Source organism: Emydura macquarii, unplaced genomic scaffold, assembly GCF_026122565.2.
Source record: "Emydura macquarii macquarii isolate MOO-44397 ecotype Brisbane River unplaced genomic scaffold, CSIRO-AGI_Emac_v2 contig_1790, whole genome shotgun sequence".
In the NCBI taxonomy this organism is placed as follows: domain Eukaryota; kingdom Metazoa; phylum Chordata; order Testudines; family Chelidae; genus Emydura; species Emydura macquarii.
This window is the reverse complement of record NW_027131927.1, coordinates 5719535-5743051: the sequence shown is the minus strand read 5'-3', so window position 1 is coordinate 5743051 and position 23517 is coordinate 5719535. Positions and strand designations below refer to the sequence as shown.

The window sequence follows — 23517 nt, the reverse complement described above, 5'->3', positions numbered from 1 at the left end:
CAGAAGTAAGCAGGGAGCCTGCATCATCCGCATTGCATTGCCCATGGGAGGGAAGGGGGAGAGCTCTCCCAGAAGACACATGACTATAGTTTGGGAGTGGTTTTTTAGAATGGTTTCCTAATCTTCTGGAATTTGGATAATGCTGTAAAGAGGATGAGTTGGATGCCAACTGATTATTCCTTGTGCCCTTCACATCCTAGATATGTGAGCATTCTTCCTGTTTTGAGCAGACTGTGCTCATTGTCTCTGTCTGTTGCAGGGTCAGTCACAACAACAGAGTGAATCTGATGACGAGCGAGAACCTCTCCATCTGCTTCTGGCCCACCTTGATGAGGCCTGACTTCAGCACTATGGATGCTCTCACTGCAACTCGCACCTATCAGACAATCATTGAACTCTTCATCCATCAGTGCCCCTTCTTTTTCTACAATCGGCCAATTATCGAGCCCCCCAGTGCTACACCCAGTTCTCCATCAGCAGTTCCTGCCAGCACACCTTTCTTATCCAGCACACCTGTGATGACTCAGCCGTCCCCACCACAGACTCCTCCTCCATCACCACAGTCTCCCCTCCAACCTCTTCTCCCAACCCAGCTTCAAGCAGAGCAGCATACACTGTGAACTGGTGTGGGGGAGAAAGGAGATCTGGTCTTTTCTCACACAGCATGGAGATTGGAAAGGAAACCCAGGGTTCTGCTGTCTGTCTCTCTCTCTACTGCCCTGTTGCAAGCTTCAGCTGTGATGACAGTCTGAAAAAGCAGGAACAAGTTGGGGCATCAGCTGCAAAATGAGCGTTCCAGACTGGTGCCTGGGGCTGGTTTGAAGAGGACATTGGACCTTTCTCTTGTTTGTGGGGATGGGGGAGGGGGAAAGTGATTTTGAGTACTGAATCTGTTCAAGTGTGATTGGTTCTGATCCAAGCAAAACTTACGTTCATGAGAACACTGCTGAGTTCAGTCTAGGGCTCTGATATCCATTGCTTCTGTCCACTTGGCTGCTTGTGCAGGACATGTCCTTTGACTGAGTCTTTGGAACACCCTCAGCCCGTGCAAGGGAAAGATCTTGCCAGAGCACAGAGCCACTGGATATAGTTGAGGCTCATCCAACACTATTAAAAACAAAAAATTCACTGATCATGGGGACCATAACTAAGAGCAATCTCGCTGCTAGCAGATCAGTGTAGCTACTCTGAAAGTTGCATTGCCACAGGTCTGGACCCAATATCTCTAATACAAGTACAGCTTTGTGTTTGGACAAAGCTAGAATGTAACTTTTTCTGACTTAACTGATGACCAGGGTGGGAAGTGAGAGGAAGCTCCCTTCAGAACAAAGGAACACTGGAAAAATAACATGTTCCCACCATCCACTGGTTTTAATCAAGAGATGAGACGTGGCACAGAACGATGGCCCCTTTTCCTTGGAAGCAGAATTACTGTGCAGCCTGTTCCCTAGGAGGAGAGTTCAGGCTTTGTTGGACTGTCCTTGGTTTGGTGTAGCCTTGCCTTTTCCTTGACAAATCACTACATATCTCTCACCCCGTAGAATTTGGCATTAGCACTTACAGGAAGAGAGATTTGGAAACACAGTAGATGTTTTACTGTCAGACTTGAGCTGGATTTTGATTCCTTTGAAACACTATTGTTACTGAAACACTTTTGTTAAACTGTGTATGGGGGTGTGGAGGGCAGGTGTTGGGACTAGATCGTTTTTTTCTTTTGTCAGTGGACAGGTTTTTCAGCCCAGCCACGTACTGTGCAATGAGGTTGTGAGGGAAGCATATGTCTGCAGTGTATCACCAGGCCCTGAAGGCATGGGCAACACTGCAGCTAACTTGTCCATTGCAGGAAGAATGCAGCAGTGAAACACTTGTAGCAGCCCTTCATTGGGTGGCTGCTGAAGCTTCTGGAAACGTTGAGGACATTCTGGCTAAGACTCAGTTGGAAGTATCCCCGGTAAACGGGGAGGGTGGTGCACACTACTGGTGTCCCCTCAAGCGTCTGGTTTTATTTGCTTAAAAAAATTGTAACCAGCCTAATGGCATTGTGGGAGAGGGACCCACCTTCCTACCCCTCCTTGTATCTCCAGCTGGTAGCAGTTAGGTGACACTCTTTGGCTTTCTGACAAAGCGTGACAGATGTTCACTGCATTAGCACCTACTGCTGGTTGATGCCACAAAATTAACAAGAAAGGTAGAGCATGAAGGTTGAAGAGGTAGGGGGGAAAAGCAGTGCATGAACAAAAAGGGATGGTAGATTCTCAAGACTCCGTCTGGGCCCAGCCATCAGGCTAAGGAAGAACCTGTACTTGGATCCCTGGTATGCTGCCACCACAGAAAAGAATATGCAGGTGTAAGTAGTGCTACATGATATGCTAAGTACTTATTTGTCACCTGAACTGCTTCACCTACTACCCTCCCCTTGCCTCCATTGGCATGTGCTGTGTGTGTTTCGTCCAGTCCTGCCCACAGCCTGGCCATCCTGTCCCCAGTCCTGCTAGCCTGTCGTGTGCGCATGTCACCTTCCTCCTCCTCCCTCTGCACACGTAAGCTGCTGTGTGTGCACATCATCCCTTAAACCTGTGTCATCTCCTCTTGTGTGTGTGGCCTCCTTAATCTTCAGTAACATAGGGCAGTTTTTAACTGGAGTTTCTATGGTACCAATGGGAGAAATCCCTACAAAGACCCTCCTGTGTCTCCTCGCACTTTAATATGGGATCTGTGGTTTATCACTACTTTTTATCTTTCAAGGATGTTTGAGTCCCTCTAGCTAGGCAGTTTAAAAAAAGCTTTTTTTAAAATAGTCTCAAAGCACGCATGCCCTTTGGCACGCAGAGCCAGCTCTCAATTAACTGAATCCTTCCTATAAATAAGCTGGGTTATTTGTGTACTGACAAAACTGCATTTAAAGCTATTACCTGTGAAAGAATAATATGCTTGAAAGTACTTCTTATAGCATTCCTCCGAGTTTTATATCTCATGCTTTAAAACAAAAGCTTTTATGTAAATATTGGGTGACAATTTTTTTAGAACATAACACTACCCCCTTTTCCCCCCCCCCCCCCCCCCAAAACAAAAAAACAAAAAAAACAAATAAACAAACAACCCACCCTTAAGGTTTGTGCATGTGTGATGCTAATGTTGTGAGTGGAGGAGCAGAGTTGAAGCCCTGGGTTGTTTCCCTTCAAATTTTTCACTATAAAATAAGGACCCTTCTGTGTGCCATTGAATTCTGGGCTTCTCTGCAGGCAGTGAGGGTGGGAAAGGATTTTTTTGTGTTCTTCCTTTGGATGGTATGGAGTGTTAGGGGACATTTTGCTCTGTGCATAAGATTTGTTTCCCTGCCTTTCTATAGGTTCGATGTTAAACTCTCTAGACAGCTCTTTGGTACCCCTTTCCAAAGCTTACTCAGAGCTGTCCTGTCTGAGGATGTTGAGAGGACGGGACTCAGCCCTTCACAAGAAAATCCCATTCGTTGTGGAGCAGTAGTGCATTCTTCCCCCTAAGGCAAGGGTAGTCAATAGGCAGACAAGACCACAGGTCACATCTGGACCGCCAGGTGCTTTTAAACAAACCCCAAAATGTTTTTATTTACTTACTATTTTTAAATTATTTTCTCTGGAATCTGAACCTTGACTATACCTTGACCAAGAAATTTGGATCTTGACAAAAAACAATTGACTACCCCTGCCCTAAGGCATTGATCATGTTGCCCTCCCCTGTTGTTGTGTTGAGTGGGTGTATACTTCTGCCTGAGAACTAAAGCGGTTAGTGTCAGGAACTCCCATCCTGGATTCCTGTACTGTGCAAAGGCTGGTTCTGCCCAGTCACCCATCTGTGGCCTTGAAACTTTGTCCTCAATTCATGTATATTTCTGACTGAAGCAGCTAGACATGGCACATGGGGAGTGGGGTGTGTAAGAAGGATGCAGCCATGGCAATTGTACTGACCTAGTCTAAGGTTCTAGATTCAGTAAGGGAGTCTGATTTTGCCCGTAGGATGAAAATAATGTACCTCATTTTGAAAAACAACAACACTGCTGATGGATTTCTTACGGGTTTTGCTCACTACTTCTGTTCTACCCTGAAAGACCCTGGAGATGCCTGCTGTGAAGGTTGAGTAGCTGGCCCACCCTAAGGGAAAGAGGTGTATATTACAGAATGTACGGTTTCCAATCTGCTTGCACATACCTGGTTGCAAAGCACCTGATTGGTTGCTCCTCACTGACAAGTGTTAACTGGCTATCTCTCCCCAAGCAGTAACGTTCTGTCCATATCTGAGACATTTGGTTCTTCATATCCCTTTCATGCCACCTCTGATTTATGGATGGTCAAAGCTTTCTGTGTTCTGGGGAATGTGGCTTTTCTGTACAGTGGAGGCAACAGCCCTAGAGCAGATATGAAGTATATGTGTGGCTTCCTCATGTATGTGGCTGTGTCCCATAACAGCACTGTTCCTGCTGCCGATGGGAAGAGTGAAGAGGAAAAGTAGGCACCGAAGGGCGTGGAAACCTGAGTAGATTTCTTGAAAACTTTCTTGGCTGTGTGCTCACCATGTGGCTAAATCGGCTATCCATTGTGCAGCTTATCTCCCTAGGAGAGCATTCTGCTAGAGGCTGGAAATATCTGCTTTCTTCCCCATTTAGTCTGTGGTACCTATCATACAGATAGTGGTAAAATTCTTCATTTGTTTTGTCAGGCAAATGGATGGTTTCTTCGTACATTTTTTTGGAAGCAGTTAGGCCCTGCTTCATTAATCCAGCTCTCTCCAACTTTTGTGATTGTTTTTCCTTTCTAGTGTAACTCAGAGCATCGGTGATCCTTGCTATTTTGAGATACAGTAGATGTTTGTTTGCAGCTACACGTTGTAAGAACAACCACCACTTACGAGCAACATTTCCCTTGGGAACATTTTCCCTACTGTGAATTGTCCATTGGTAACAGCAACAGAGCAACCTTTGTGACATCACATTCGGGGCGGAGATGGGGGGTGCGTAGGCATTGATCACCCCCAAACTGCATCTTTCCTCTCTCCTTCTGGCCATTCAGGGCAGCTCCAGAGCACACAGCTCCCGGACACTTGCTCTCTACGCAGGCTCTTATCAGGCAGTGCATGTGGAGGGGAGGGTCTAGAAGAGACAGATTTTTCGGGGGGGAGGGGAATGGGGTCGGGAGCAGCAAAGGCGCAGCTGGAAACTTTCCTTCTCCTTTCCTCAGTGTCTGGCTTGCAGGGGTTTTTTTTTGCTATTTTGCAGTGGGGAGTATCAGGGACTCCCCCATGCACTGAGCTGTCCCCTCCATCTCGGTTTCCAGTAGCAGGGTGTGTGTGTGCGCACGCGCTATTTTGCAATGGGGAGCCGGGAGACCCTCCCCTCCCCAGGGCACTGTCTTGTCCCCTTCCCCCCTCCCATCTCCGCTTTCCATTAGGAGCCCCCCCACTCCATTGCAGGCTGCGCATGGTACCCTTCCCAGCCAGCCATCTCTCACCAGCGTGGAGCGTGAAGCTGCCAGCGAGATCATCCTCAGCCTGTCACCAGCAGAGGAGCTTGCTCAGCCATTTGGCTGACTGGGGGTGCCCCTGTCAAGCCCAGGATTCCCCTGCCCTATTCCCCACAAATGTGTGGATCCCACATCTCCTAGCTCCCCACAACATGGCTGTCCCACCCATTCTGAAACACCCTTAACTCTTCATACGCCTTTGCTCAGGCGGCTCTTTCCATAACACCACAGCCGCTTAGGAGCAACATAGCAACATATCCCTACCATTTTGCTACTGAGTATCTACTGTATTTTAAAGTAAAATTTAACCCTTTAAAATAGATTATAGGCAGCTGAGGTTTAATTCACTTGTTTAAAAGAACCCGATTAAGGAGGATTGGAGAAGTATGCTTATCAGACACTAGGGAGTGTTTCCGGACATGTGTGCTTGGCTCTTATACTTGGCAATTACATTTCATCAGTGATTATACCTGTGACATTTCATACTTCTTAAACAGTCGTCAGACTGGGGAAATGAATATTTTAACCACTTCCACTTTAATTGCTGTGCTGATCATTTGTCTTTAATTTCAGTGAGACTCAGCAACTGTGGTCCAGAGTCTATTTTTTTTGTTTGTACCGCCACTTACGGTTTTAGATTCCCTGAACCATTTCCTCATTCAAGTACTTGTCATTCAGTCTGTTACTCTCACCCACAGCGTTGCATAGATTTGTAGAGCTCCCATTGTTCCTGGCCCCTCCCCACACACACTTCCTGTGTAATAGGTCCTAGTTTTTACTGCTAGGTTTAAAAACCCTTTTTGTAAAATTGAAATACAATAGAAATATTGTATTTTAAATGTAGTTTAAGGCAGGACGTAAGTTATTGTTTAAATTTTTTTTTCCCTGTGTACATTTTAAAAACAAAAATCTGTCTCTTAAATTGTATGGGAATAAAACTTGTCCTGAAAAGTTGGATTAGTACTGCACCCAGCTTATTTTTCTGGTACTTGTATTTTCACATGTAAAATGATCTCTATATATGTTGAATTAACAAATATTTTGAGTTCAAGAAGAAGAAAAAACATATTAATGGTATTAAAATGTGTTAGTAGTTCCAGCTAAGTATGTGCCCAAAACAAGTTTTTTGCAGGAAAAAAAAAAGTGAAGATCTGTATGTAAAGAAAAGTATAATGGTTATTTCTTTGTATTTTTAGGGGCGTAACACTACATCCTTTAGTTATTGGTGATAGAATATATTTCCTTTTACGCTTCTTTTAAGGACATTTTTAACAATTTGTGGTATTTTCCAGGGCCAATCCAATTAGTGCATGATAATGTTTAAAGCTCTGGGCCAAAGAGCCCATTTTCTGCTGAGTTAAAAAAAAATCATGTATTTGCTACAGAGTATTGTAATTGTCTCAATGGGAATGGTGTAAAAACTTAAAGGCCTTACGTGATATGTATCATAGTTAATAAATCAATCTTGTAAAAAAACCAAAAAGAGCGATCTCTCCAAACCCCAACCCATGCATCCGTTTCTTCTGGTGCCTTCCCCTCTTCCTCTTGTTTCTTTGTCTGCTCTGGAGGTAGGCAGTATTGCTGCAGGCCGTCTAATAACCCACCAAGTTGGGGTCAGTACTGGAGAAACCTGCCCTTTGTTTGTATTTGAGTATAGCGGTAACGGGGTGCTGTGGTGGAAAAACAGGCCATGCTGTCTGGGAATGGTGTTTCAAACTCCAGAGCTGCTTGCTGTATTTATCAGCCCTTTGAAGAACAGAATTGCATATTGGACTTAAAGCTTTTACTTCAGAAACAGATGTAGCCCTTGAAGATGACACTCCAATTATGAAGTGAAGGAGTGCTGGTTAAAAACAGCCTGAGTGCAGCTCTGAGATGTGAGAACTGGCCCATTTGTGGAGAGTGTTGACTGTGGACACTGATGACTCTGTGCGGGCCAGGTTTTCAAAATGATTTAGGCCCAACTTGTATATGCCACCACTGTGTACACAGATGGCTAAATAACCAAAGGGCAGAGATAAAAGTCCTACATTGGTTTTTGCTGCTGACTGGAGCAGTAACTTTACTAAGTACAACTTGGTGCAAATTTCAAAAGCACCGAGTGCCGTTTTCAAGTGATTTAAGGTTTACCTTCTAAGTCACGTAGATGATTTAGAAAATGTTACCCATAGTTACTACATCTAAAGGCAGGCTGTGTTCTTCCCTGCGTCTTAGTGCAAACCTCCCAAAGGAAGCTCTGCTGGGGATCCAGGTTGGTGAATGATGCTAATTAAAATATTGAGCAGCTTCACCTTTTTATTCACCCCTTCCTCCCTTACAGTGCTGCAGGTGCACTGATTATCGTTCTGTTCCGAAGAGGAGCCGCCTTATGTCTGCATCTGCTTTCCGCCACTGGTTCCTTCCTTGTGACAGGCACGCCAGTTCCTAACCCTGTGCTGCATGCAGTGCTGGGAGCCAGTTCAGCTGGGAGTGCTTGTTAAGGAACATCTTCCACCCCAGGGAACGGTGATGGGTTGGGAGTGCTGGCTGGCAGAGCTTTTCAGGAGTCAGTGCTGTATTTAGCATCCCTCATCTGAGAAGTTAGTGCCTCTAGCCACGTGCATCCTCCTCTCTACAGTGCTCTTATTCCCCACTCCTTAGACCACTTACTGCTGCCCGTTCCTCCGGGTGGGAGAGGGGGCGGCTCTGTGTTGTAAAGTCTAACTGGAACCCTGCAAAGTGAAAAGTGTTTTTTCTCAGGAAGAAAAAAATGGAGGAAACTGGCAGTGGGGAGGCTGGTCTATATTAATACACAAACTTTGTAATGAAGCAGTTACCCAGCATGCCTGATTCACAAACCAGGGAACGAAAAGTTACGTCACTAACAGTTCGTAATCCCTACTCACCTAGAAACATATGCCTTGCCGTATTGCCACAGACTGTCCTGCAACCTTAATTGTCCTTTCCCTTTAACTTTCTCTTCTCCACAAACCCTTTTATCAAACTACCCACTACCAGCACTGCTGCTTTTGGGGGAGTTGTCAGGTATGTTGTGTGTAGCACAGCTAAGTTCTTTGTGTATTCATTTCCTAGGCTTTTTTTTTTTTTTAAAGCATCCAGCTGGTTTTTGGCATTGCACAAGGGCTGGACAGACAGGTGTGGGAGGTGTACACATAACCAGGATGGAGAGGTCTTTATCCCCCATGAGCTACTGCTGCACATGAACTTGTGTGTTAGGAGCTGCACGTAAAAGTGTGTCCATTAGCAACTCGTTGGGACTTAAATTTCTGTTTTTGATGAAAAAAAATGACAAGAAATACTTTTTTTCCAAAATTTATTGCACTAGATCTATTTGGGCATACACGTCTCGACCTAATTTTAATAGAAAATTTTTTAAAGTCAGTGACCCATGGACGCGGCAGACTGCCAACAACATAAAAAGTCAGACAATTTTCAAACTTTTCAAGGGGGAAAAACTATGAAGAGAAACAAAACTACATGGAAAATTCAAAGGATTTAAAAACTTCTTAATTAGGGCTGTGTTCTAAAATGCAGCAGAAATCTCAGTGTTTCTTCTAAAGGTAGGTAGCCTGTCAGTATAAAATTTCATGGAGTTATCAACTACTTTTATAATAAAGCATGTGGAATGTTTGCATGAACAGAGGCCATTGAAGCACAACAATTTATTTCAAGAGGTTCACATTCCCCCAACCTTGTTTTAAAAGTTGGCATAAATAATAGATTGCCTATGTTACCATAGAGTACCTAGGAGCCCTGGTCATGGACCCAGACCCATTTTGCACTAGGTGCTGTCAACTCTCTGGTATGTACCTGAGCCCCATCACTGCAGTATCTGAGCACCTTGCAATATTCAAGGCATTCCTTCTCACAGCACCACTAGGAGGTAGTAAAGGGTGTTATCACCGTTGGACGGGGAGGAATTGTGGCAGACCAGGCTGTTGAACTCACATCTCCATAGGCACAGACCCTCACATTTACAGTGCTGGGACTATGGGTGGGACAGAACTGGCAATAGAGTGGCTAACTAACAATGCTCCTTGTTCTATCTCCATTGGCTTCACTCAATGGGCCTGGGTCCATTATGGATTTTGTTCACTTTTCTCTGAACCATCAGGAAGGGGCCATAGAAGCAGCAGCAGGGAATATGAGGTGGATGATCTGACATGGTGCATCCTCAGCAGGGTGGCTCAGTGGCCCACCCAGAACAGGTAAGGGCAGGATCTTGCAGCTATTTCTTTGTAAGGGAACAGAACATGTCAGTCTGACGCTTGGGGCTTCCTTTCAATCTTGTCTTTGTGAGCATGATGAGGTGGTCAAGGTAATATCTTTTACTGGACTAAATTCTGTTGGTGGAAGGTACAAGTTTTTGAGCTAAGCAGAGCTCTTCTGGTCTGGGGAAGGAAATCAGAAGTTCTTCTCATGCTGGTCCTTATGTGGATTTCAAAGGTGGGTGCACATACGCCAGAGCCGGAGCTGTCCATAGCAGTGTTCATTGACCCGCATGTGCGACGTGTTGGCCACGTGGTGTGTCCAAGGTCTTATGAGGCTGCACGGGTCAATGCCTCTCCAGTTCCCTCTTACGCCACATGGCCAGACTCTGAACCGTCTTCCTATCTTCGTATTAGTAGCTGCCTTAGCATTATTGTATATGGTTTTTAACATAGTTAAGCGTAGTTTTAGTAGTTAGCAGTTAGGGATTTAGTAGACATTGTCCATTTACCCCATGCAGGGTTTCCCACCCACTCGGGGACTATGCCCCAGCAAGTCGGCTTTAAAAGCTGTGCGTCAGGGCCACACTCCTCCTCTATGAGCGACAAACACCAGCGTTGTCTTTATTGCTTGGGTGAAGCCCACGTCATCTTCTGCTGCTCCTTCCCATGGTGGACTCGTGAGGCTCGGGAGCTCTGACTCCACGAACATCTCCCGGAGGAAGCAATGCACCCGTGTGTGCACTCGGATGGCATGCCGGCAGATCCACCAGAGCGTTGGGCCTCACCACTGAACTCCATCCAGAGTGACACCCTCAGCTCCGGCACTCCTGGTGGGACCGGCAGCATCATCAAAGCAGCACCGTGCTCATAAGAAGCGCACATGGGTGGCTCCCCGAGATGTACCGCCTTGAAACACAGCGTTGCCTCCTTGAGCCGCACCAGACCGGGTGAGAACTTGGCTGTCACTCCGCTCAAAGTCTCGGACAGAGCACAAGTCTAAACACGATCAAGACCAACCAGCGTTGTCCTCGACTTCTGTTGCAGAACCGCTGCCTCCTGTCCCAGCTCCACCCACGCCGCCGGGACTGTCAGGAATCCCACACCTGATGCCATGCACACCTGTCTCCATAGAGCATGTCACTGGCCTTGGGACCAATGGTACCCCCCTGATCTCCATTCATGGGATCCCACCTACGGACCTTACTGGGGATGCTCCAGACTACAAGGGCACAGGACATCGTTATGCACCGAAGCCACTTCTCAGGGAGGAGTCGCGATCCCGCCAGGTGTGTTTGGAGGAGGAGGAACAGCCAGAGCTGTCGGTACTGGCTGTTCCACAGGCAGTGCATTGTTCCTCATCAGATTACCCTGGAGGAAATTCAGGACCCACAAGCATTTGGACATCGTCCAGACCACAGGCCTTAGCCAGGTGGTGCTTCCGAATCATAAGGCCATATTAGGACCTGCTAAGGAGATCTGGCGCTCTCCAGCTATGTGTTTGCCAATTCCAAAGAGGACAGAGAAAAATTACTTTGTACGGTCCAAAGAGACAGAATACCTGTTTTCTCACTCCAGTCCTAACTCCCTGGTGATCCTGGCAGTCACTTACCCTAATGGGCTGCAGCAGACTAGGTCCACTGCTTCAGACAAGGATGCCCAAGGGACCAGATCTCTTCGGCAGAAAAAATTTCTCATTGTTCACTCCACTATTCCACATGGGGAACTACCAGGCATTAACATCCAAGTATGACTTTATTAATGTCCAACAAATTGTTGGAATTCACTAACAAGCTGCCACAGGAGCTCAGGCTGCAATTTCAGTCCATCTTTGACAATGGAAAATTGTTAGCCTGATTGTCCCTCCAAACACCGTCGGGTACAGCAGATGCAGCTTCCCGTTCCATGGTGATTTCGGCAGGCTTCCTGGCTGCAATCCTCTGGGTTCCCCAAAGAGGTCCAGGCAGCGGTAGTTCTCCCCTTCGAGGATAACAACCTCTTTAAGGAGAAAACAGATGAATCACTTCATTCCCTTAAGGACACTCATGCAGAACCTCTGCTCCTTGGGGATGTGCACCTCAGCACCTCCAGGCCACCTCGTTATATGTCCTCTCCCCCAGCCCTCTTCCCATCAAAGGGAGTATGAGGCCCCGCAGGAAGCACCAGAGGATACAATACAGCAGGTAGAATGTTTGATGCCATTCCTGTCCCAGTCACAGCCTTTTGCCCAGGATGTCACTTTGATGAGATGTTCGAGAGCTGCCAACCAGTCTCCATGCCACTGGTTACCCCCACAGCCTTTGGTGGCCACATGCCAGCATATCGCATTGAACAAATGAACAAATGGGTCCTAGATATTATCTCAACTGACTATACAATAGAATTTCTCTCTGCCTCTACCCCAAAATTCACCTTCCTGTCCCTCCTCCGGGACAAACAGGGTAGTGGATTCCCTGAACCAGCTTGGGGTGATAGATGCAGTGCCTCCTCAACACAGGGCTTTTATTCCAGATATTTCCTCGTCCCTAAAAAGGAGGGCTGGAGGCCCATCCTGGACCTCAGACAGCTGAATATCTTCATTGCCATTCAGGATGACAACCTTGGCCTCCATAAGCCCCTTTCTGAGGCCCTCCTGGGCCCAGAAAGCAACTGGTTTGCAGCTCTCAATTTGAAGGATGCCTAATTTTATACAGATGTTCACCGTGGGCACGGGAAATTCTTGTGCTTCATCATGGGCCGAGTACGTTCAATATGGACCACTCCCCTTCAGCCACGCAACAGCCCCAAGAGTTTTCACCGAGGTACCAACCGTGTACCTGCGTTGCCACGGCAGCCCAGTTATTCTTACCTCCATGACTGGCTGCCCATGAGATGATTGCTTCAGGAGGTTCAAACGGCAGATCCTTTCTTTACTCGACCTCTTTCACTCATCAGGGCTGCAGGTAAATCTAGAAAAGTCCACTTGAACTGCCTCTCCCACCCCAGATAAGTTTATCGGTGTAAATCTAAACTCGATTTCAGCAAAAGCATGATTACCACAGGACAGATTCCTCATCACCTGACTGCACCCTCAGATGACAGTCCGATGCTTCCTGGTTCTCCGAGGTCATACGGCCTCTTGCACTATCATGGGACCTTTTGTGAAACTCCACCTCCAGGCATGGTTGCGGGTAGCCTACTGTAACGACTGGGTTACTTTGTACCCAAACGCCGAGGGTGCCAGCAGTGAGCCTGGAGTACCACATCTTGGAGGCAAGCCCTGGGTGTCAGCTTGGCCTTGTAGACACTAGCCCTTGGTGGGCCCCAGTAACCGCTCAGACACATGGCCAAGGGAAAGGTTTTTACTAGGGCTGGCGGGAAAGGGGAAAGGTTGCAAATAGCCTCCATACAGGGGCTTTTAAACAGTTCCAGTTCAAAGTGAATGATGGTGGTTCCCGTGTGGGTCCGTGGGGCAGTCCAATCGGGAGTCAAGGCTCGGGGTACCCTCTCCAGTCCTGACTCTACTCCAGCCAATAAGCATTTGTGGGTTTCCAAGCCAGGCTCAGCTAGTGTCTCCGCTCTGCACTGGCTCCCTGCCCAGCCCGCACAGACCTGCACCCAGCTGGGATGTCTGGTAGCCACAGCTGTTCCACATGCTCATTATAAACGCCTCCCTTCGGGGCTGGAGAAAGCCCTTGAGTGACTGTACGGCTCAGGGCTTCAAACGGTGGGTCAATCTCTTAGTGCCCCAGGAGCGCATGAAGCTTGCCGGAGGTTCCTACCCTTCATCCATACCGCACGTGTCCACGTTAGGTCTGACAACGGGACTCAGGCATACGATATAAACACGCCAGGAGGATTGATGTCTCCACTCTACATGGAGGCGATCAGGCATTGGGGGAATTGGTGTATCCAACATCAGATCCCCTTCTTGACAATGCACCTACAGGGAGTAACGAGGGTCTGAGCAGATAGCCCCAGCTGGCACTTCCATAAGACCCACAACTCAGCGGCTTCCCATCCCAGGACCTCTTTACAACCCCAGGAAACAAGAAGTGTCCAGTCAACTACTCCCAAGCAGCCAACGGGTTCAATTCCAGAGCCGACACCTTTCTGGTACAATGGCCAGAGCCACTAATGCACACCTGCACTCCCATTCCTCTATTACCTCCTGTCCACAGGAAGTCAAGCAAGACAAGGCAACGGGAGTCCTGGCAGCACCTTGGTGGTTGAGACAATTTTGGTTCATCACCATCCTGTGGACGGCCTCTCACCTGTGCACATACACATACAAGTGTTCCCAAATCGCCTGTTTCAGAACAGGATTAGGACCGACCATCCCAACCTGGTGTCCCTCTGCCAGCGTGGCCTGATTTTTGGATAGATGATGAACTTAGGGTTTGTTTACACAGCAAGTGGACAACCGTGGCTGGCCCATGCCAGCCGACTGAGGGTTGCGGGGCTGTTTCACTGCTGTGTAGATGTCTGCACGCGGGCTGGGACCTGGGCTTCAGGACCCTGTGAGGTGGGAGGGTCCCGGACGTCAGGCTACAGCTCGAGCCCAGAAGTCTACACAGCAATGGAACAGCCGTGCATCCTGAGCCCCGCAAGCCCAAGTCGGCTGGCACAGGCCAGCCACGGGTTTCTGTGCTGTGTAGTCAAACCCTCAGTCTCCAGAACTGCCAGGTGAGCAGCTTTCCCCGTCATGAACATTCATAGATTCCAAAGCCAGAAGGGACCATTGTGACCATCTAGTCTGACCTCCCGTGTAACACAGGCCAGAGACCTGGCCTGAAATAATTCCTAGAGCAGATCTGTTAGGAAAAACATCGATTTAAAAATTGTCAGTGATGGAGAATCCACTATGACCCTTAGTCAGTTGTTCCAATGGTTAATTACTCTCAACTTTAAATATTTACACCGTATTTCCAGTCTGAATTTGTCCAGCTTCCAACCGTTAGATCGTGTTAGATCCTTTCTCTGCTAGATTGAAGAGCCAATTAGTAATATTTATTCCCCATAGAGATACTTACTAACTGTAATCAAGTGAGCCCATAACCTTCTCTTTTATAAGCTGAACACATCGAGCTCTTTGAGTTTATCACTATAAGGTCATTTTTTTAGTCCTTTAATCATTCTCAATGCTCTTCTCTGACCCATCTCCAATTTGTCAATGTCTTTATTGAATTGTGGACATCAGGCTGGACACAGGATTCCAGCAGCGGTCGAACCAGTGCCAAAAACAGAGGTAAAATAACCGCTCTGCTCCTACGCAAGATTCCCCTGTTTATACATCCCAGGATCGCATTAGCTTGTTTGGCTGCAGCATCGCACTGGGAGCTCATGTTTAGCTGATTATCCACCATGACCCCCAAAATCTGTTTCAGACTCTGCTTCCCAGGACAGAGTCCCCCATCCTGTAAATGCGGCTGACACTCTGTGTTCCTAGATGTATCCATTTACATTTAGCCATAAAACAAAGGATATTGTTTGTTTGCATCCAGTTTATACCAAGTGACCCAGAAATCGCTCTGTCTCCGTGACCTGTCCTGTCCACTCCTCCAATTCCTTCACACATTATCGCTGATGATTTTGTGTTTTCTTCCAGGTCCTTGATAACAAGGTTCAGTAGCTTAAGGTTAAGAACTGAACCCTGCGAGACCTCGCTGGAAACGGACCCACTCGATGTGTACAGCTACAATTCCGGCTCAATCTAGACTGACCACAGCCCTGGCGAACATGCCATAGGAGCGCAACATTGGGTGTCCTCCCTCTAACAACTTCTCTAAGCCTCTGCCGGGATAGAGGGATGGGGAAATCCATGGGTGCTTGCAGTTCCAGATCTGTCCACCTGGTGGCGGGCTTGCACGCAGGTTGTAACAATGGTCTTTGCGGCCAGTATTTCTCCAGGGACAGTCTCTCTACCTGAATCTATCCCACAGCTGCGTGCAAGGAGATAGGGGTGCTTGGGAATGAGGCATCGGGATTTCCTAGTCTGCCTGGATGAAGAGATCTGACGGTGGAGGGTGTTTGGCAGGCAAAGGCAGCCTGAGATCCAGCAGCTGGGAGTCGAAATCTGCAAAATTCCAAGTGAAAATAAGGTGCAAAGCCCATGGGAATAACTGACCTTGGGCCGTGGTGGATTCACTTGGAGTCTTCAGATTGAGAGTGGGCGTCTCTTGCTCAAAGGCCCAGTCGAGTACATGTGATTGGGCTGTTGGCAGAGTTCACCGGGCAGGGTTTTCCTGCTTGTGCTATAACGGGGCCAGCTGGGATGGTCCTAACAGTCCCTCTGTCCTTAGACTGCATGACTCTGTCCTAAGGGTAGGAGCCTGGCATTGCTAAAGTCTAGGACACTTCTGGGAATTCAATATATACAACATACGGGGATCATGGTCCATTTAAAATATTGTGCAGGAGGAGACGACAATACCTTGATCTACTACCAGCACCCTCCCGGGGTAACTCATTACTTGTATTTCAGGAGCAGCTAGAGACAGCAACCAAGATCTAGGCCCCAATGCACTGGGTGCTGCATGGACACCTAGTGACACACGGGCCCTGCCTTGAAGAGCCAGTCTAAATGTTCTATCGATTTTTAAGGCCAGAAGGCACCGTTAGATCGCCCAGCCTGGCCACCTGGATAGCACAGACCCTGGGGTTCCATCCAGTTCCTCCTGCATTCAATCCAGTGACTTGTGTTGGACTCAAATATCTTTCCCAGAAAGGCAGCCAGTCTGGGTCTAAGACAGCAGGCGCTGGAGAAGCCACCACTTCCCCAGGCAGTTTGTTTCAGTGGTTAATCACTCTCTCACTCTCAAACATTTGTGGCTTATTTCCAGTTTGGATTTGCCTGGTGTCAAGTTCCAGACGTCAGTTCTTGTCCTGCCATTCTCGGCTAGATTAAAGAGTCCTTTAGTACCCAGTATTTTTCTCCCCACAAAGGTATTTATTTCGGAGATGGGGATTATAATTATCCCCATTTTATGGATGGGGACACTGAGGCACAGAGCAATTCTCCAGGCAAGGATGGCTTCACTGCATAGGCCCTAAACAGAGTTTGAATCCTTTCTGAGCGTGGCATTTGTGTTTGAACTCCCCTTAGGGGTGGGAGAGGATTATTAAGGGCTAGAAGCCCCAGCCGAGATCAGGGTTCCATTGTGCAGGGCATTGGGCAGACACAGAGTGAGAAACCTTCCCTCTCCTAAAGAGCTCCCAGCCTAATAGAGGAAGGGAAACTGAGGCAGAGAAAGGGGCAGTGACTTACCTGAGGTCCCCCAGCAAATCAAGGGCAGAGGTGGGGATGGAACCCAGGTCTTCTGGGACCCCAGTGCACACTCTAGCCACCAAAGCACACTGCCCCTCTCCTGTCCTATTCTGTCTCAGGATTTTCTATCCCCCTGTGAAATGGCGCTGGTCCAGCATGTAGGGGATAGAGTGCTATGGCCAGTGGACATGAAGAGGCAGTATTGTCTAGTGGTTAGGCCTCTGGAGTGGCACTCGAGAGGTTTGGGTTCTGGTCCTAGCCTGTTAGGTGACCTGGGCTAGCCCCGTTCCTACTCTGTGCCTCAGTTTCCCCTCCGAACCCCAGTCCATCTGATCTATTCAGGGTAGGGGCTTTCTGTCTGCAGACCCCACCACAATGGGGACCTGATCTCAGTTTTGTGGGGAGTCCTCTGGGCACTACCACAAAATACACCAAAGAGCTTGGCTGGGAAGGTGCCTGAAATCAAATATTGTTCCTGCGCAGCTTCCACCAGGGGGCAGAACAGCCCTTCCTGGCCTGTGTCTGGTGAAGCCGTATGATGGGGATGCAGTGACGGGGAAAGCTGAGCATCCTGAAGTGGGATACAAGTCAACAGCATCCTATGCAGTGATTCTAAGGTGCCAGCCCTTCGCCCACCCCAGCAGCTGCCCATAGGATCTCAAAGCACTTTAAGGAACTCTCATGCCTGCTCGCCGTTGCCTGGTATTACCCAGGGCCCAAAGGGGTGTAGTGATTGGCTCCAATCCTGCCCAGCTGAGCTGGGCCAGCACCTCCCTGCTCTGGGCTCAGCTCCCTGGGGGTGATAACGCCCAAGTGGGCCTCAGTGGGATGGGGCGGAGGCTGAGTGGGGAGAGGGAATCTCATAACTCGCAAACCGAGGGTGCTTTGCTTTATTGGGTGGCTGCACATCCTGGGGAGCTGGGTGCACCGTGCGGGTGACTTGCCTTCTGCTGTCAAGTGGAGTCTCGCTGGCCGGGCCTGGTGTTGGGACCCTGCACCCTCGCTGGAAGATTTGATGGCCCCTGTCGGATATGGGGGTCTAGAGCATTCACAAGGGACTGTGCAATTTTTGGGGCACCCAGCCTGAGACCCCAAAAGGGGCCTGTGCTGAGCCCCCCCTTCTTTAAGGGGTCTCCAGTTGAGTCCCTTCCCCCATGCTTAAGGTGGGTGCCTGGGCTGTGCAGACCCAGCAGAAAACCCCAAACCTTACAAATGGGGCCAGGTGGCAGAGGCTCTTTCAGCACCGTCTTCCTTCCGCACGATGCCAGACACCCCCCTCCTTCCCCTCCCCGCTTTTCCAACCACTTTAAGCACCTTCCTTTTGAAAATCTTGGCCATGCTTCTCCTTAGCATCTCCTGCAGGAGGTGCTGTTTCCCCCGCCCATACTTTCCTAGGGCTCTTGGTTCTCTATCCCTTTAGCTCTGTTACTGCGGACCATGCGGGTGCATCGTTAAGATGACACCTGAATCGGAAGCCCTAGTTACTTGTGGTCCTTTAACAATCCCTGGCACCCCACACCCACCCTCAAGAACAGGAGCATTAACTGCCATGGCCCCGCCCTGATAGCTGCATTCTGCCTCCCCAGCCCAGCTGCAGACAGATATGGGACCTTTCACCACTGCCATTTTCACAGAGCCTCTATGTGGGCTCCCGGGGTGCTGCTCTCATAGCTTAAAGCCCAAGACTTGCAATTGGCTGGTGCTGGGATTTGGGGAGGCCTGGGTTCTCTTTCCAGCTCTGCCACTCATTTTGGACAAATTGTGCCCCTTTTCTGTGCCTCAGTTTCACCACCCACCCTTTGACTACTAGATCACACTCTTCAGGAGACAGACTGTGTCTGGACAGTGCCTGGCGTGACAGGGCCCTGATCTCGGTCACTGTGTGTCTGGGCAGCGCCCGGCATGATGGGGCCCTGATCTCAGTCACTGTGTGTCTGGGCAGCGCCCGGCATGATGGGGCCCTGATCTCAGTCACTGTGCGTCTGGACAGCGCCTGGTGTGATGGGCCCCGGTCTCAAATGGGGCCTCCAGCGGCTACTGTAATATACATACTGCCCAGGGAGAGGTGGCTGTGGTGGGGGGGAGAGTTGTGGGCCACAGCAGTGAAAGGGTTAATGCCAGGCAGCTGCAGGCCCTGGTGGTGCGGGGGTTAACACCAGCTGGATTGATATGGGATGCAGGGTGGAGCCCTGGTGGTGCGGGGGTTAATGCCGGGTGGGTGGGCGCAGGGCAGTGTGGCCCTGGCGGTGCGGAGGTTAACGGGGTCAGGCGCGTGTCGGCAGCTGGCAGCTGGCGCGTCAGGCATGCAGGAGCCCGTGGGGAGCCCTGGACAGGGGCTGGAGGCTGTGTGACTGACAGCCGCAGCCCCATGGAGTCTCAGGGCTGCCTGCCCGAGTGAGAGGTCAAGGTTAGGCCTGGCCCCTGCAGGCGGCGTGGGGAGGGGAGTTCCCCCCCTGCACCCTCTCTTGATGCTCCACTTCCTTGCCAACCCCAATCCTCTGCTGACGCCTGGGGGGGTACCCCCAGGATCCCTCTCCCCCCACTGCCAGGCTCCCCAGTTCTCAGCTCAGCCTGTCCTAGCTTTTGCCTGTGGCTCCCCGTGTCACAGTGGGAGCTGGGCTGGATTCAGGGGAACAGGGCCAGGAGGGCTTGTCGATCCAGCCTTAGCTACCCGGGCAGCAGCTGCTGCTGGCAGAGCAGGGAAGAGGGAGCTGGTGAAGTGGCAGGGCTAGGAGCAGCCTCTGTCCCTGCTTCCCCCAACCCCTAGCCTTGTATGTGCTAAAATGCAGCTACTTCTGGGGAGGAGGAGTGTGGGCAGGCAGGACATAAAACAGGGGGAGGGGAGACCCATGTGGATGGTTAGAGAGTGAACCAGGGTGCTGGGGAGCCAGGTGGTGTTCCCCAAATCCCCATGCACGCCCAGCCACCTGGGACTCTGCCCTCCTACCTGGGCGGGGCTGATCTGGGATCGGGGGTGGGGGTGGTATGTAAGGGTGGTATCTGACCTCTAGGTCTGGCTCAGGTGTGTCTGTTTCAATAGCCCCCTGCCTCCCATGGCTGTTGGGTTCCCTGCTCTGCTGTTGTCTGACAGGTCACAGCCATAACCTTCCGTGAGCATCACGCTCCCAGCAAAACAAGGGGGCAGTGCTATCCCTGCAAGCGCCCCGGCTGTGCTGCTGGGGAAGATGCCGCACAAGTGGGCCCCTGTATAGCAGGTGGGACGCACCTTCCTTCCCCAGCCGCTGTAGTAGCTGTGTTGCCTGCCGTGGCTATGGGGGCAGATCTCGGAGCCCAAGGTGTACATGTCCCCATCACCATGAGCCCTGGATTGGCTAGCAGCTAGCTCCTAATAAGCTGTGAACCTGACCGGTGTCATGGAGGCCTGGAGCAGGTAGGGAAACTGAGGCACAGAGTGAGTCAAAGTCCCTGAGTGAGTCGCTGGGATTGGGCTCCCAGCCTTGTTTTAGCAGGTGTGTTTCGGGTGCCTGGGGGGACACTGTACCAGGAACGGGGCATGGCCCACCCCAACTGCATGAGCTCTTTAACTGCCCCCGAGCCTCTGCATGCCTGTTGGCTCCTTCCAGGCCCACGTGCCCATGTGAGTGCAGGCACGCACCCCGGCTGCGCGTCGCCATGTGTCAATCACAGTGCGCGGTGACACGCCAGGCCCACCTTGGTCATTACAGCTGACAGATGTCCATTATGTGCTAATCTCTCTGCATTAATAATGTGTTTGCTGTCAATCAGGCATGCGGGGAAGATGTGTTTGCCGTCAATTTTTATTTGCATCTGTCAGGCCCAATTACCGCCACGCAGACAAAGGCAACGCTGAGCGTTTGCTGCCTCTTTTCTTTTCTTTCTTTCGGTCGTTCCTTCTTGTCTTTCTCTCTCCTAATTTTTGAGCAAGGGAGGCAGATGCTGCCAAGGGTGGGTGCACCGGACACCTGGGCTCAGATCTGACCCAGCGTCCCAGCACCTCTTCCCTGCCGCAGGCTGAGTCTCAGAGCAGGAGCTGTCCTCCAGGGACCTGCATCCAGATCACAGGCTGGGGCGGTGTGGGCAGGACGTGCTCGGGGACCGATTCTGGGCCTGGTGGGTTTCCGGTGCTGGCTCAGCAATGGGAAGGCTGCAGTGAGCTGGAAGGGGTGGGTGGAATCTACCTGCCCACAGCAGCTGTGCCCTTGGAGAGGAAGAACGGCCCAGTGGTTAAAGCTGCTAGTCTGCGCTCAATTCCCAGCTCTTCCACCAACTCTGTCTGTGACCCTGGGTGAGTTACTGCATCTCTTTGTGCCTCAGTGCCCCATCTGTAAAACGGGAGTAATAGCCCTGCCCCCCCACGGGGGCTCCTCTTGTGAGGACAAAGGCCTGGAGGTGGTGGGAATTTGGGCCAGGCCAGTGCCATGCATAGATTCCTCTTCCAGGGCAGGCAGCCGCTGCGCTGGGAGGCTGGGAGCAGTCTGGGTGAATAGTTAGAGGTCCCATGAATGCTTTATGGGGTGTCACAAAGGTGGTGTATCCTAGCCCCAGAGATGGGGCTGTGGGGCCGACCCCTAGAAGGGAGAAGACTGAGCATTTCTTTCCCCCTCCCTCATAGGTTGGGGGTGGGGATGGGATTGACCTACTACATGAGGATGGAAGGGAAAGGAGCTCCAGGATCTTTCAGGGCAGCAGTAGTAGGTTGGTCTCCTCTGGGAGACAGAGGCACAGTGTGCTAGTGTTTGGTGCACACCGACCCCCATGCGGGTGGGCTTTGCCCAGGCCTGTGGGGGGGGGGGGACGACACCCCCACAGGCCATGACATGTAGGTCTCTGTCCTATGTGTGCTGATGGCTCTGTGAGGCTCCTGGGTGGGTTGATGCTGGCAGATACCTGGTGTTGGAGGGAACCAGAGGTGGGAAAAGGCCTAGCAGGTCCATGGCTTGGAGCCAGATCACAGCCTTGGCCCCGTGCTAGTCTGCCACTGGGCTTGGCCCCTTTAACTTGCACAATAGAAGTTTGGGGTGATGGGAAAGAGACTGCGGGTTCAGTTTCTGATGCTGCAATGTATCCATAGCCTCAGAGTGTTGATTTTGTTCTGACCTGTTTCCTCTGGAAACCGGGATGCTCAGTCATCTGTACATGGGAACCACCTATTGAGGCACACAGCCTAATTCTGTTGGTTTCCCCCTCTTGTCTGTAACCTTAACATGAGCAGGTGGCTTCTCCCCAAAGCTTGTTTGCTCCTAGGATTCCTCCCTGGGAGCTGCTCAGCCCACACCCTAGGTCTTTTCTTACCCAGTGAGCCCCTCCCTCATAGCTGACCACAGCCCACTTAACCCTTTCCTGGCAGGATAGCCCCCTGCTAGCAGATGTGCACAATTAATTCCCTTCTTGATATCTGCTTTGGCACTTTTGCTCACCACCAAATACATCCTAAAGGCTGGAAATAGCTCCTGCTCCCCCTGACCCCCAGATTCTCCAGTTTGCTCAGTGCTTCTTAACAGTGAGAGAAACGAATAGGCCTGCGTGATGCACGGGGGAGATTTCTCCGGTGAAACTAATTGGTCACTGGGAGGCTGCTTACAATTAGTTACAAGACCAAGCCTGAGCTATTAGGGGCCACGAAGGAAATTACCATGCTAATTAATTTTCAGTCTTCAACTGCTCAGCTAAGCAATCAACACCCAGATGCTTTATACTGCTTCAAAGACTCTTAGTTTGAGCTTCCCCCGTAACTGATTGGGCTGTGCCCATTTCCCCTTCCCCCCACACCTTCTAGTGACCAGTCCTCTCCTGGGATAGGGCTGGGGAGTATTATGGGTTGGGTTAAACCTTGTTGAGGCTCGTAGGTGTAACCACTGCCTTTCATTTGGGATAAATGTAAGAAACAAGCTCTTTTGTGGAATCAATAGCAACCTCCACCCAAAACAAAGGCACATGTGGGTGGAAGTGGTGCTGCTATTGTTTTGTGGAGGTGTGTGTGTCTGTGACAGAAGCAGAGACTGAGAAGAAAGCACCAGACCCAGCTATGGAAGCACTGGTAACTAAAATGTGGCCTTGATAAAAAGCTGAGTGAGAGATTTTTGGGCTGAGTGCTGGCTGGAAAGAGGCTTGGGACTGCGAGCAAAGAAATTGGCTCTAGCAGTTTGATTCCTGCTGTGTTCAGGGAAACAGGACTTTGTAAATGAGCACGATTGCATCAAAGATAACTAGCTCCATCCTCAATTTCTCCTTCTAGGGTCATGTCTATACTGATGGCGGCAAATTTGCCGCTGCCAGATTGATCTTTCTGGATCAATTGAGCGGTCAGTGTAGACCTGCTCGATCGATCAGGAAGTCAACTGAGTAAAACCATCCCCTCAAGTAGCGCAGCGCAGTGTAGACAGCGTGCAGAAGGAAAGCAGAGCAGTTGACATGAGTTACGCAAGCTACTCTGCGTAGTTTGCGTAACTCCCATCGACTGCCGCCGAATTGCCAGGTGAGTGTGGACCAGGAGTAAATGCAAACATCCCTGAATATTGGCAAACTGCTCAGGTCAAAAAGGGGAAACATGAGAGAAGTGAGTGATTTCCCAGATCTATGCTCAATGCGA

At 50.0% G+C, this 23517-nt stretch overlaps 1 protein-coding gene across 3 annotated transcripts in view; it reads left to right on the top strand.

Moving 5' to 3' along the window:
* The window catches only part of ARHGAP35 (Rho GTPase activating protein 35), a 103875-nt gene extending 100830 nt beyond the window's left edge, over positions 1 to 3045 (top strand). For all 3 annotated transcript variants that reach the window (XM_067556784.1, XM_067556782.1, XM_067556783.1), the window contains one exon: positions 260 to 3045. In XM_067556784.1, the coding sequence (XP_067412885.1) occupies positions 260 to 620 (361 nt within the window). In that variant the 3' untranslated portion in view covers positions 621 to 3045. The remainder of the gene's footprint in view (positions 1 to 259) is intronic.
* The last annotated feature ends 20472 nt before the right edge of the window (positions 3046 to 23517 follow it).